The sequence below is a fragment of the Hippocampus guttulatus genome, chromosome 2 (assembly GCF_054856545.1).
Source record: "Hippocampus guttulatus isolate MCC_2025c chromosome 2, RoL_Hgut_1.0, whole genome shotgun sequence".
In the NCBI taxonomy this organism is placed as follows: domain Eukaryota; kingdom Metazoa; phylum Chordata; class Actinopteri; order Syngnathiformes; family Syngnathidae; genus Hippocampus; species Hippocampus guttulatus.
The window spans coordinates 3395751-3409878 of record NC_141262.1 but is presented as its reverse complement, the minus strand read 5'-3'; the positions used below and the strand labels follow the sequence as shown (position 1 = coordinate 3409878).

At 43.2% G+C, this 14128-nt stretch overlaps 1 protein-coding gene and 1 long non-coding RNA gene across 2 annotated transcripts in view; one reads left to right on the top strand and one right to left on the bottom strand.

The window, feature by feature from the left end:
• Nucleotides 1-8226, top strand: part of nkx1-2b (NK1 homeobox 2b) — a 43103-nt gene extending 34877 nt beyond the window's left edge. Inside the window, exon 3 of the mRNA XM_086105942.1 lies at nt 7493-8226. Coding sequence (XP_085962068.1) covers nt 7493-8226 — 734 coding nt within the window. The remainder of the gene's footprint in view (nt 1-7492) is intronic.
• A 4366-nt stretch (nt 8227-12592) lies between these two features.
• On the bottom strand, nt 12593-12884 carry LOC147208248 (uncharacterized). Its single transcript, XR_015103141.1, has 2 exons — nt 12805-12884; nt 12593-12732 (listed from the first exon to the last, which is right to left on the bottom strand). It is a non-coding gene; the product is annotated as an uncharacterized LOC147208248 (long non-coding RNA).
• Between the last annotated feature and the right edge of the window lie 1244 nt (nt 12885-14128).

Genomic DNA, 14128 nt, shown 5'->3' with positions numbered 1-14128 from the left:
CCTTATTGTTCACTGTTTGGGGCGATGGCATTCTATAGTTAGTGATTGCTTTCAGGCCATTCCATACAGATGCAGAGTCGTTAGCAGAGAACTGGTTTTTCAGCCTCTCTGCATAGCTTCTCTTAGCGATGTTAATTTCCTTTGTCAATTGGTTTTGGCCGTGTTCGTACAGTGCCCGATCTCCACTTCTAAATGCGGCCTTTCTCTTTCCTGAGTTGCCTGAGTTTGGGAGTAAACCATGGCTTGTTATTGTTGAAGGAGCGGAAGGACTTCGCTGGTACACACATGTCCTCACAGAAACTGATGTATGATGTTACAGTGTCTGTGTATTCATCCAGTGTGCCCGTTGAAGTTTCAAAGACGCCCCAATCAGTGCAGTCTAAGCATTCTTGTAGAGCTAGCTTTGCTTCATCTGTCCATTTTTTCACAGTCTTAACAACCGGTTTAGCACATTTGAGTTTCTGTCTGTATGTAGGTATTAAGTGGATTCAATTGTGGTCAGAAAGACCCAATGCTGCACGGGCGACCGATCGGTATGAATTTTTGATTGTTGTATAGCAGTGGTCTAGAATGTTGCCTTCTCTGGTGAAACAGTCGATGTGCTGCTTATATCTAGGAAGTTCACAGTTAACATGTGCTCTATTAAAATCGCCCAAAATGATCAGGGGTGACTGGGTATTTTAGTTCGAGTTTTTTACTTGTTCGGCTAGCGTTTGTATCGCCGTGTTAGCGTTAGCTTGTGGCGCAATGTAAACACCGACTAGTAAAAAGGAGGTGAACTCACGTGGCGAGTAGAATGGCTTGCAGTTTAAAGACAGCGACTCCAGGTCCGGGCTGCAGTGTGCGTCGAGCTTCGTGACATCAGTGCACCATTCTTCGTTGATATAGAAGCAAATCCCACCACCTTTCGATTTCCCTGTTAGCTCCGTGTCGCGGTTGGCTCGAAGAAGGCGGAAGCCGGGTAGATGTAGCGCGGAATCCGGGTGGCGGTCACTGAGCCACGTTTCAGTGAAGCAGAGCGCAGCAGAACGTGCAAAGGTTTTGTTGGTCTTTTTGAGGAGAATAAGTTCATCCATCTTGTTTGGCAGAGATCGTAGATTAGCAAGATGGATCGATGGGAGCGGGGTTCGAAATCCGCGCTGCCGGAGCTTGACGAGCACGCTGGCTCTCTTCCCCCTCCTCCGGCGGCGTTTCCATGCTCCGTACAGCGCAGCCGCTCCGCTCGCGATTAGCTCCGAAAAACCTTGTGGGTTTTCGTGTGCTGGTGAAAAAAGACCGAGCGTAGACTCCCCAATGCGCAGCAACTTTTCCCTCGTGTAAGTAAGCCGCTCAGGGTCGCCAAAAACTAACGAAAATGACAAAAACAGGGATAATACTAGGGAGCGTGTGACCGAGGCTGCCATACCTGTCAGCGCCTGATGACGTATATCATATATATATATATATATACAGGGTGACCCAAAAAAACGGTTATAAAAAACGTTATATTCAAAACATCACATCAAAACATTAGGGTCTTTGGCCTTTTTTCTCCGTTCTACAGCCTATGTTCTAGATGGCCTCCATTTAGCTCCGTGCATTTCTTGAGGCGCAGCACTAAGTTGTCCATGACGTTCTGACAGACTGAATTGGTAATGGCTCTCATCTCCTCCCTGATGGCTTTCTTGAGTTCCGTGATGGTTCTGGGGTTCCCTGCGTAGACTCTGTCCTTAAGATAGCCCCAAAGAAAAAAATCTGGGGGGCTTAGGTCCGGGCTATGGGGTGCCCACTCAAAATCAGTCTTGAGACTGATCACTCGGCCTCCGAAGTTCTCTTTCAGCCAATCTCGGGACAAGTTTGAGGTGTGAGAACTTGCTCCGTCTTGCTGGAACCAGAACTTGCTCATGAGCGACGGGTAGATGGTTTGGAGCTCATTCTTGAAGGTTTTGAGGACCTCCACATACCGCTCCTTGGTGACTGTCACTGCTGTGCCAGATTCTTCGATGAAGATTGGTCCAATGATGCCTCTGGTCGAGATTTCTGGTTCTTGAGAAAAACGAAGTCTGCAACCATGGCTTAAATCCATTATCGGCTGAGTACTAGTTTACCTTAGATGTGCACTTTATAATGTTATATTGCTCTGTTTTGATTCCATAAAAAGCGCTGTGAAAGCAGCTGTTGTGTGACAAAATATTTTTTTCACTGTTGTTGATGGACAGTAATTGTGAGAGATTATGTGTGAATAACTGCTCCAAGTGAAAAATGCTCATGTAAAATTGAAAATCGAAATTGTTATTTCAGTAAATATTTGCATTTTGCACATAGAAAACTGATTCATGATTCCATGTTGATGAGAGCATTAAAATGGGGAAAAATAGGACAAAAAATATAAAAGGAAATTCAGAAACGATAAAAAATGCATGAGGAATCACGCTTAATTTTTTGTGAATTTGAGTTAATTATGACAGTTGCATTTTTAATTAGATTAAATATTTTAATCGTTTGACAGCTCTAATATATATATATATATATATATATATATGTATGTACACACACACACACACACACACATTTTAATAACAAGATTATTGAAGCTACATAACCTCTGTCGACAGCACATAGTGTGCATCCATCCATCCATCCATTTTCTGATCTGCTTATCCTCGCAAGGGTCGCAGGGCATGCTGGAGCCTATCCTAGCTGTCTTCGGGAAGTAGGTGGGTTACACCCTGTACTGGTAACCAGCCAATCACAGGGCACACATTGACGAACAACCATCCGTGGTCACACTCACACCCAGGGACAATTTAGAGTTTTCCATTAACCCGCCACGCATGTTTTTGGAATTTGGGAGGAAACCGGACTGGCCAGAGAAAACCCACGCAGGCACGGGGAGAGCATTAGAAGTACCAAGAACTAAACTGAGGCTCAGAGGGGATCAAGCCTTTTCTGTTGCTGGTCCCTCTCTCTGGAATGACCTCCCACTGAACATTCGGCAAGCCTCCTCGCTGCCCATCTTCAAAACCCTCCTCAAAACTCACTTGTATTCTTTGGCATTCGACTCAGCATGACTTAGATTTGTTCTTGGTTTTACTGTTTGGTGCTTTCTACCGTCTTTATTCCCGATTAGTTTTACTGTTTATTGCATATTTAAATTTGCTCCATGTACAGCACTTTGTCTGCAGCAATGGCTGTTTGAAAGTGCTCTATAAATAAAGTTGAGTTGAGTTGAGAACATACAAACTCCACACAGGAAGGCCAGAGCCAGAATCGAACCCTACACCTCTGCATTCTGAGACCAACGCGCTCACCAGTCGACCTCCAGGCCGCCAACATGCTGTGCAATAAACCTGAATATTTTTGTTTTTTTGCGAATACAAACTCAAAATAGTGACTATACTTCAGTCTTGAAAATAAGAGTCTGTAGGAGTTCCTCCAGTGCTGTTCATGGACAGTAGTCATTGTTGCCATCAATATGCTGAAAATGAGATGTCAATACCTCAGACGGTAATGTGAATTGGAATGTTCCTATCATGACTCATCATTTTCAAGCTGTAAATACCATTGTTTCGCTTTCTTACATGTAGTAAAATATATGGTTATTTGCATCATGACTATGGTGAGCACCGTAGTGTTTGGAAACTCCTCTCCTTGGGGCAAGATCTCCTCCCCGACCCGGAGGGGGCACTCCACCCTTCTCCGACTGAGGACCATTGTTTCAGATTTGTCGGTGCTGACTTTCATCCCAACTGCTTCACTCTCGGCTGCGAAACGCTCCAGTGGGAGTTGGCGAGCCCTGCTTGAAGAAGCCAACAGTATCACATCATCTGCAAAAAGCAGAGATGCAATCCCATTTTGTGTGTTATCAAGTCAAGTCAACTTTATTGTCAAATATGCTCTTTGTCCAACATACAGCACAGACCAAATTTCTTTCCTCTCAACCACATTGCAAACACAGGAGAGAGAGGAGCCGCTGCGGGTACCCGTGCCACCATCAACATAACAGTTAACATAAAATAACAAAATAATACAACACAACACATAATCACAAGTGCCCTTGGTTGTCTGTTGTTGCTATTTGTTTATTTATTTTATTTTTATTTGCCATATTTATGTATTTATGCCTTATTTAATTTTCTGTAAATTTTAGCTCTTGGTTAGCTCTTGGCACGACATGGTTGCACTGTGGTTGAGAGAGGAAAGTAATTTCATCTGTGCTGTATGTCACACATAGAGCATATTTGACAATATCAAATCAATGAATCAGAGATGTCATGCTGAAAATGTGCAAATGTGCAATGTTACAAGCTAAGTTTGAAAGCAAACAAGAAGCTGGTGTCCACTGACGAAAAAAGAGTCACATCTCCTGTCCCATGTAAATGCGCTTCAATTCCAAGCCGCGACTTCCAGTTCCACATACGCATTTGCGCTATGCTATTCCTTTCTTCTCATTGTCGGCTCCACAAGCCATCTATCCGTCCAGCCGCAGACTGTCCAACAGCACCAACATTTCTGCTGAACAAAACGGAGCTGTGAAAAATGCTGCCCACCACAGGCGCAAAAAACACAAGCGCCCTGGTGCTGTCCAGCACCGACAGTCAAATGGCACCGACATTCCTCCCAATCAAAATCAGTGCTGGTACACTAGTGCTGCAGAGAAGGCGCAACCACCAAGCACAAATTCTTCTCCTTTGATGAATGGCCAAAAACCCCCCGCTGAAAACAGCCCACATCAGTTATGGATCGGACGTCAGAGATAAAAAGGCTCGGCAGTGGAGTTTAAGTGGTAAGCATTTACCATAGCCTAGCTAGAGGCCATCTCGGTAGCCCTGATTTTCTTTTCCGCTGACTACCGTGCCTGCCAGACCCAACACCCAGGTCCCGCTCTGCTTGGGCTCAGGTAGCAAGTGAATGACTTGTGATTGAAAGACTTGTATCTCAATTATATGGATTATATTGAATGGTAACAGTTATTGAGGTCCATATGCAGGTTATTTTGTTCAAAAGGTAAGATGAAGGTCTTGTAGTTTCAACAATTTTAACGACTTGTATGATATAGCTGCTGAGGTGAATTTCTTCGTGTTTTGTATTTTCTGTCTTAAAAGTGAACCTGTCACATGATATGTAGTATATCATGTAGATACATAGATAACCATGTAGATTGCTAATCAAGTGTAAGAAATGGTTTCAACCAAGACAGCCACAAATGTCAAGATCGATGAAGCATGGAGGTCATTAAATTCAAGAAAAAATACTTATTTCGGAGCAACTAGTACCTTCTCACTCTGCAACAGTGAAAATTAATAGTTGCCTCTGACCCACATATACTGTATGTAGCCAGTCACATTTTTCTCCTGCGGCATCCACCCAACTTGGGGTTTGAAACTAGACCACCACTACCACCACTAATGTATGTCTCCAGTTTATGAGCAGAGAGCACTGACCAGTGAGCTAAATTTCCAGGCCACCGACCCAGCTCAGGGTCTGACACAGTGGTCTGACCGCAGACCGTATGGACTGGATCCCACAAACAAACAAAAGAGGTTTATTTTAGTGATGGGTCCAGCAACAGCGATGCGTCAACGCACGCGTCGAACACACAGAGCAATCCCTGCGTCGGCGCGTGTACTGCTTCAAGACGATCATGTGACCAATACATGAACTGCGTCGACGTACTCCAGGCTGCGTCGACGCCGCAAAAGCCAGCCAAACTGTGTTTATAAGGAAGTGCGCCGAGTGACGCAATGGCGCCTGCTGAAACAAGCCAGAACTCACCCTCCCTCGAATAAAAATATATATTTGGGCACAAAGGAAAACACACAGATTCTCAGAGAACGTGTCCGTCTGACTTCGAGCATCGTGTAAGCTAGGCTAGCTTAGCTGTCGTCGTAGTTCAAAGCATCTTTGATATGTGACGTGGGTTGCGTCGGCAGAGGGCAGCGGACTATTACGCAAATTGTCCGCCGTGTAGAGCCATTTTCATCTCATTTTGGAGAATAAGGTATTTATTCAAATCTCCTTGTCTCACCAAGTGCCTCTGAATCTTTGACATGTCTTATTTCATTCTAATTCAAATTAATTTCATGGTAACTCCTAGTTTACTATTCACATATTTTATTGCAGGTGAAATGTCGAATTTGCCATACAGAAATATCAAATACCAACAAAAGCTTCCTCTGCAACTTCATCTGGCATATTACTCATCATTATTAGTTTTTTTATTTTGAAACTGTTCTAAATGCCAAAGTTGTTAGGTTTGTTTTTTTAGATGACCTGTGGCAACATTTGGATGATGAGGTAGGGAGACTGGGAAGAAGTGCAACAGCAGATGCTATACCTGAGGTTCAGGGATACCTGGCAGAGGAGAAAATTGCACGCAGTCAAGACCGCTGTTATAATTTAAGGACCAACACACTGCTTTTCGAAACCTCTCCCACCTCGCAAAGCAGTTTCTCTGTACACCGGCATCACCAGTGCCATGCCTTTCTCCACAGCAGGGAAAATAGCATGCAAGAAAGACAACAGACTGAAATTCAAAACACTGGAGCGACTTATTTTTCTGAATAATAATTTGTGAAGACAAAGCCCCCAAGCATCCTCATTTACATAATTTTCACATTATTCAAACATATTGAATAATATAATATGAATGCATCGATGTGAATGATATTGTATACACTTCATCATCAAATCAGTCAGTTCAGTCTGTCAAGTGGGTTGCCTACAGGGATTTTGAAAGTCCAGCAGGTATCAGTGGTCAGCGACACAGTATCAACACAGTGTGTCATTGTGCAACACCCTTCATGAGGCCTCATGGACCCATCACTAGTTCATTTAAAGAAAAACGAGGGACCGAGAAAAACCGAACGAGAACAGAAAGCGCTTGCCAATTACAAGGACAGAATGATCAGCGAGAAAAACATAAACCAAAATGAGGTTAGCTCAATCAAACGAAACCAAGGACAAATACTAAGCTGAAACAAATACTCACAAACCCGAATTGACAATGATGAGCGACTAGTAACATGAACGAGAGCTCTAGGAACAAAGCATTGGGCAAAAGCAGTGAACAAGGGCAATTGTCCGACAACGGGGACAAGAAGTCAGTGTCCTTAAGTAGGCCACCACTAGATTGCCTTGATCAGGCACAGGTGCACCGCTGAAGGGTAACGCCCCACACTCCAGCTGGTGCTGAAACACAACAAGAACAAAACAAAAGAGCGGAACATGACAGAGTCGGCGGCCTGAGGAAAATATATAATAAAAAAATGTATTCTAATAATAATATAACAGACACACAAACACACATACACACACACACGCAAAACGTTTTTTTTCCTGCTCCGACATCTCGCGACTTGGCAACAGTCGACCAGTTGACCGCGATCTCCTCATTGGACACTCGTGTTCTTTGACATCCAACAGATATGCATTTACTGCCTACATTTGTATTAAGCAGGATTATCTCATAATACAAAATACTGTATTTAATCTTCATTGTCATATGTTTCAGAAAACTTTGGGTGTAGAAGTCCAGATGAGGATGACCTCAACAGAAATTGTACCCCAGATTCAGAGGCACCGGATGGATCCTCTTGCAGTGAGGAGAGCAGTTCAGCACTGCTCTTTAGTGGGGACAGAGATGTTGACCAGCAAAGCCTCCAGGATCCAATCAAACCGACCAAGAGTCCCAGAAGAGGCCCAACAGCCCAAATCACCAATGTACAGCCCAATGGGAACCAGGGCCCACAAGGAAAGCCTAAGAGAAAACGTTCAGGCTCAGACTCCAAGTCAGGGAAACCTCGCAGAGCTCGTACTGCATTCACCTATGAGCAGTTGGTTGCACTGGAGAACAAGTTCAAGTCTACAAGGTACCTATCTGTGTGTGAGCGTCTCAACTTGGCACTTTCGCTCTCCCTCACTGAAACACAGGTTAAGATCTGGTTCCAGAACCGCCGGACAAAGTGGAAGAAACAGAACCCTGGCGCTGACACTTCTGCTCCCACTAGTGCAGCTGGCACTGGGGGAGGAATAGGAGGTGCTCTGGGAAACCTGAGTCCACTCAGCCCATCACCTCCAATTAGTGGACATCTAGCCATGCACACAGGCTATGCATCAGGCCATCATCACCCTTCGGCAGGCAGCCTGGTCCAGCTTCCTTTCCTCACTACCAGCCATGTTCTATCCCCGTTCATGTTGGGGACACAGAGCTATGCTGCACCTGCCTTCTACAGCTCCCACCTGTAGACACACAAATACAGGAAACACATGCACACTGAGCCAAGAGATTGACATCTTTCAACATGTGAATAAATATATCATTTCTTTAACTCAGCTTGAGTTTTCAATTGTTATAATGTCAAAGGTTGATTTTTACGGATCATTTTGAATGAATGCTACTCTCTATATAAATGTGGAAATAGTTATAATGCTTTAGCTCCATATTCTGAATGCTGTTAAACAAAGACAAGCTGATCTGTCCATAGCTGGGTTTCCATTGCCCCGAGAAATGTGCAAAATGCAAATTGCGCAATAGCATACTGGTGATGGAAACAGAAAATTCCCCCCAAAACGTTGTAAAAAAGTTTTTTTATGATCTCATGAGGTGATTTTTGAGACATGTTGATGTAAAAGTATACCTCAAAAGTGTAATGAACATTTTTTTGCATTTTCACCAGTCATGTGACCCGGTCACGTTCAAAGGGTGGGACACAGTACTTCAGCCCCTCCAGCAATAGCATGCCGTTCAGAAACACCCCCAACAGCCACAGCAATGAGTGTCAGATCGACGGAGGACTGCTGGGGGCAAAGGGAATGGGGGTTTACCAGGTGACCCCATCAATCCAGATCATCTTAACAAGGGCAGATCAAACGGCACATCCCCGTGGACTCCTGACACCCGTTAGTGGACTGGTCCGGACCCAGGTAGAGCTGAGGCAGCCGGGCTGTGAACAGGTCGCCCCGTCCAAGTGGAGGGCACAGCGAGCGCTGACCTAAGCCATGGGTGAAGTGGCAAGGTCTGGGCAGGAGAGGGCTGCCTCCCCACACCACAGTCATCCCAAGCCTTGACAGCCTGTATCTGTTGCGGCGCACATCGGCGAGGGAAATGCGCCCAGCCATGCCCTGATGTGGGGGTCACCGCGGAAGGAGACACCATGCTTCCTGGAGGTCCCGTACCCACTAAGTTAATGAAATTTCCCTTGTAGACTGCACAGGCCCCACACGTTTACCACTCAATGGTTTTACACCATGTCATGAGTCTCGTGAAAACAGTTCATGAGATTTTACAAGAATTACAAGATCTCATGAGATGTGATGTTACTCTTCAGTGGAAATACCTTCACGTAGCAATTGTAATTTTCTCGAAATTGTACAAATATCACTTTTATTTTGCGAAAACTGTAATGGAAACCCAGCTTATAAAACTGTACAGAAACTGGATGTGATAAATCACTCAAGGAATGACCAGATCTATTATAAATCCTGTGTAGCTTCAGCAGTGCTTTTGTTTGGCCATTTTGGCCAAGGTGCCACAGGCAAACTGATACGCAGCTCATATGGTTACGTCTTTGATAATAAACTGACGAAAAACAAAAGCTGGTCAGTGTGTGTGTGTGTGTGTGTGTGTGTGTGTGTGTGTGTGTATATGTATGTATGTATATATATATATATATATATATGTCCCAGGGACTCGCTGATCAGAAAAGTCTACTTATTCAATTGCATATGATAATAACACAAACAACAACATATACAGTACATACAATGATAAACAAATGCTGCAAAAATTTAAATAATTCAGGAGCAGGCCTGATGATTTCGGAAATTCATGGTAACCGTTTTTCGGTTCCGTCGGATTACCCAAAGGGAAACCACGGGAACTAATTTTGGGTTCCGTAAACGTTCATCATGGGAACCCATTTTTCTATTTTGACTGATATTAATAATCAAGAATTCCGAAACTCAAAAGTATAATGTTTCAAGGGTCAATGTTTGAAATCAATGCATTAACAATGAACATTACATCAGTAGCTGTGTACTCCAGGTTTATTCCAAAAAATAAATGGATCAAAAACTGGTGTACTCATGTGGCATCATTAGATTATTTTTTCCAATCTCACACTGCAAAGATTAATTGACTGGTAATCATTAATACAGGTAAGTATTGATGTGGCTTGACATCCTCTTCCCAAGACGATGCATGTGTAATCTACGATCAATTTGACGAAAGAATTTAACACACCTCATCATGAGTTCTACCAACAGTTAACATTAGCATTACTACACCTTGTGACGAATGTTTTATTCATAAATTTATTGTAAATTTCCCCAGTGTGGGACAAATAAAGGATATCTTATCTTAAAGTTACCATGCTACAACCAGTAAATTATAGAATAACCAATACTGTTTCATCATATTTTTCACAGCGATTAGCCTACAAATCTAATGACCAATTTGCCTCATAATCGTGCCTCGCGTCGTATCTCGCTCTCGCGTTCTGTGCATACATTCCAGGTGAGTTTAGTGATACGCCCTTTGGACGATTCATACGAAAAATCAGACTGGCATTCCCATTTCTTATATATCGTAATTAGTAGACCTTGGTGAGTTTTTTTCGCCGCCATCTCAAACTTTCATCCGCGCAATTCCTCAGTTTGCGGACTAAAATAAACCGCATGCGCACATAACGTCATCTGTTGTGTCCCCTCCAACATTGAAAACAAAACGAAAGTAAATTAGAAGAAACACACTCGCACACCACACCACATCACAAACGCACATACAGGCGCAGTGAAATCGCGTGGATCACACAGTCAATTCAAGTGCGGTGACTTTTATAATTAAACTATTTTTCGGTGTCGTGAAAATGATGCCACGGAAACGATACGCTACCGGTAACGATTGTTACTGTGAAATCCTCAGGCATGCCGTAGTTATTTTTTTGTTTGTTTATTTGTTTTGACTGAGAAATTTCCTTGCGTCCCAAAAACGCACATTGTTTGGAACTGTGCGTCCCGTGGGGAAATTATGCGTCTCGAGGTAACGAGATGGCTGAATCTCTAACCATTCTCTGAGTACTACTATTATTACCACTACCACTAATACTACATTAATTAATACCTTCAACTTCACAATAATAATAATAAATAATTAACCATGATTTTAATTGTATTGTATGTACTATGTATTATCAATATTCATTATTCCAAACATGAGAAAGCATTCAGCAAACATAACTGGAATCGAGCAAAAGGACTCCAAATCCCAACGGCCAAACCCAGAAGTGAACTGCCGACATTATTGACTCCAGCTGTAACGCAAATTACTTGGTTCAAACAAACGTTCTAGTGCCACCGCACAAACGTGACGACTGTGCAAAAATAACTAAATAAAAGACACCACTGTTACAGAAATGCTTTACACGCTATTTAAACTGCCGATCGCGAACGCAACAAACCGTGATTGAAACTAACTGTGATGCCGCTCTTTATAGGTTGTACTGACTATCAGTGGCAGCCCCGCCCCTCTTAAAGCGCCAGAGTTAATCCATCAATATGGGTTTCCTTGGATGGAATTTATTAGATTCCTTCGTGATTATTGCGGTCCTTATACACGGTTTCGAGGCTCTAATCCCTCATTGTGTCCGAGGACCGGCATTCCGAGGCCAAGGCCAAGGATTTGACTCCGAGGCCAAGGCCGAGGACCAAGGACCGCCCCTCGGTCCTCGAGCCGGTCCTCGAGGCCAAGGACCGGCTCGAGGAACACATCTCTGTAATTTAGCAGATCTAGAGACTGTGAAATCCGTGGCTGATATCTCGGTTGTGGAGTTAGAGCCTGTGAAGAGAATAAAGTACAATCTCATGGAGTTGGAGAACTATAGTCATAAGGAAGTCGGCAGATGACAAAAAATAGATTTGTCAGCAGAATACCTTAAGGCTAATTTATAAAAATGGGTCATGTGTTTCGAGAGCTAAAGATTCTTTGCTACTGAAGCTGTCAGTGGTCAGACATTTTAGACAGAATCATCAGCTATAATCCTAATGCAGATAAAGACCCTAAATGGTATTGATGCAAATAGTGAGTGTCTTTTTTTCACTATTTCAAACATCTTGGGAATCTTTGATGACAAACATCATATATGTGAGCGAATCATGTTTGTCTGGTACAATTTCAAACATTTTGTAAAATTTGGAGAATGAAATAGATGGGCTAATCATACTCTGTTATATCATTGAATACCACCCCTTTTCACTGGAGCAGCCCCCTCAATCCCTCACATTTTACTGAATTTTGACAGATTTGCAAGGCCCACAGAATTTTCTGTTCTATGGCTATATATACATGCAACCTGTCAAAAGAAAGGTGAGATTCTCTTCTTTCAGCAGAAAGAAAAAGTTAGTTTCTATCTTTCTCCGTTCGTTGGCAATCAGCATTAGAAAACTGCTAAATTTTATGGAAAAGGCCGATTTTCTGCAGAAATCCAGAGAAAATGAGCTTTTTGTAAAAGCATGCATTTCAAGCATCATTTGAAGTTTTACACTATTTTTTGCTTTCGTGACAGCTCAAATACCTCAATAATGTGTTGTTCCTACAAAAGAACATTACAAATAATGTTTTTGTAGCAAAATAATTTATTTGCACACAACAAAACTATTGAACTATGAACAAAAGTGCAGCTGTGGAGAAGATGGTTTTTGGCTTCCATCCAGTTTGTCACCATCGATTCATCCCACCACGTCCAGATGCACGACCTATAAATTATAGAAACATAAAAAGTTGCTAATATATCTTGCTGCAGAGTGAGGTATAATAATTTTATTTACCTTTCTTTCCACCACCAAAGCGAGGAGTCGTCATCTTTTGGCTTCTGGTTGGACAATCTGTAATGTATAGAAGTATGTACAATTACCACACTTTTATTTTTCTATTTTTTTTATTGTTGCTTTCCACATCTCTCACACACACACATGCATGCTCGCACACTGCTATTTACACCATTCATTCCACGTTGCTCAGCATCCAATTTGAAATGAAATGGAATATGAATTTAACACTAGTGGTTTTAGCAGAGCTGAGCGGACCAAATGTGTCCTGTTTTTTTTTTTTTTTTTTTTTAAACCTATGGCGACATGCAAGTCAGCGCATATTTTCATCCACATCTACGAGGCGCATCAACCGTACATAAATGATTAGTGTTACTTGCAACTTCATAGTATAGCGGGGAATGTAGCGGTACATAAAAGTGACTGAGGAGGCATAAGAAGTGATGAGGTTTTCAATGGGAACTTGCAAGCTAGTCAGCAGTTATCTCCTCGTTCCAGCGGCTCTGGCGAGGACTCTCAGCTGCTTTCCGTTATGTCCGAAGGCACATATTCGTCCGACATATCGGGATCCAAATCGCTCTCCAATTCATCGTTTTCGCCGTCGTCTTTACGAGACGATTCCAACGAATCGCTGACGTGTGCCCGGCGTCGGCCATGCGAAGCAATGCAGCCTCTTTGCCGTCATCGCTGGAAGTCGCCGGGGAGACGATTTGTGGGCGATGTGGGGCATCGGGAGGCACAAAATGCTCTGCCAAGCGATGATCGCTGACGTGGAGCAAGTTCATCTTCATCAGATGAACTCGAAACTCGGCGTGAGCTATGCGGGCCGCGTGTAGCACGCCATGTTTGTGCAGGCCGACGTTCGTTTGACGGGTGCCGCTTTCGATGAGTGACCGAAGCGTCATTTTCTGTTCCACACAAACACCATCTCCTTTGTTGTTTTGTTTCGAGGACGCTTTTATACCGAAAAAAAATCATTTTTAGTTAGTTATTTCCTTTTCTCCATCGTTGCTGGTTGCTAATGTTCCAATCCACTATCCACATACGCCCCTCCTTCACTGTACGCCCTTTCTACTACTTCTGCGGCGTGATCCTGGTTGATTTTTGCACCACTGCCACCCGATGGCCATTTCTTTGCTATTTAACATTGCCGTCAAGCCTAATCCTGTGGTGAGAAGTTGCATCGGACTCTCTTGCACCCTCCCCCATGAAAACACGTGATTGACGTATTAATACGTCATGGGGAGGGAACGGCTATGCGCTAATTGACGTATTTATACGTCAAAGGGTGTAAATGAGTTAAACAACATCATAAGATACCAAC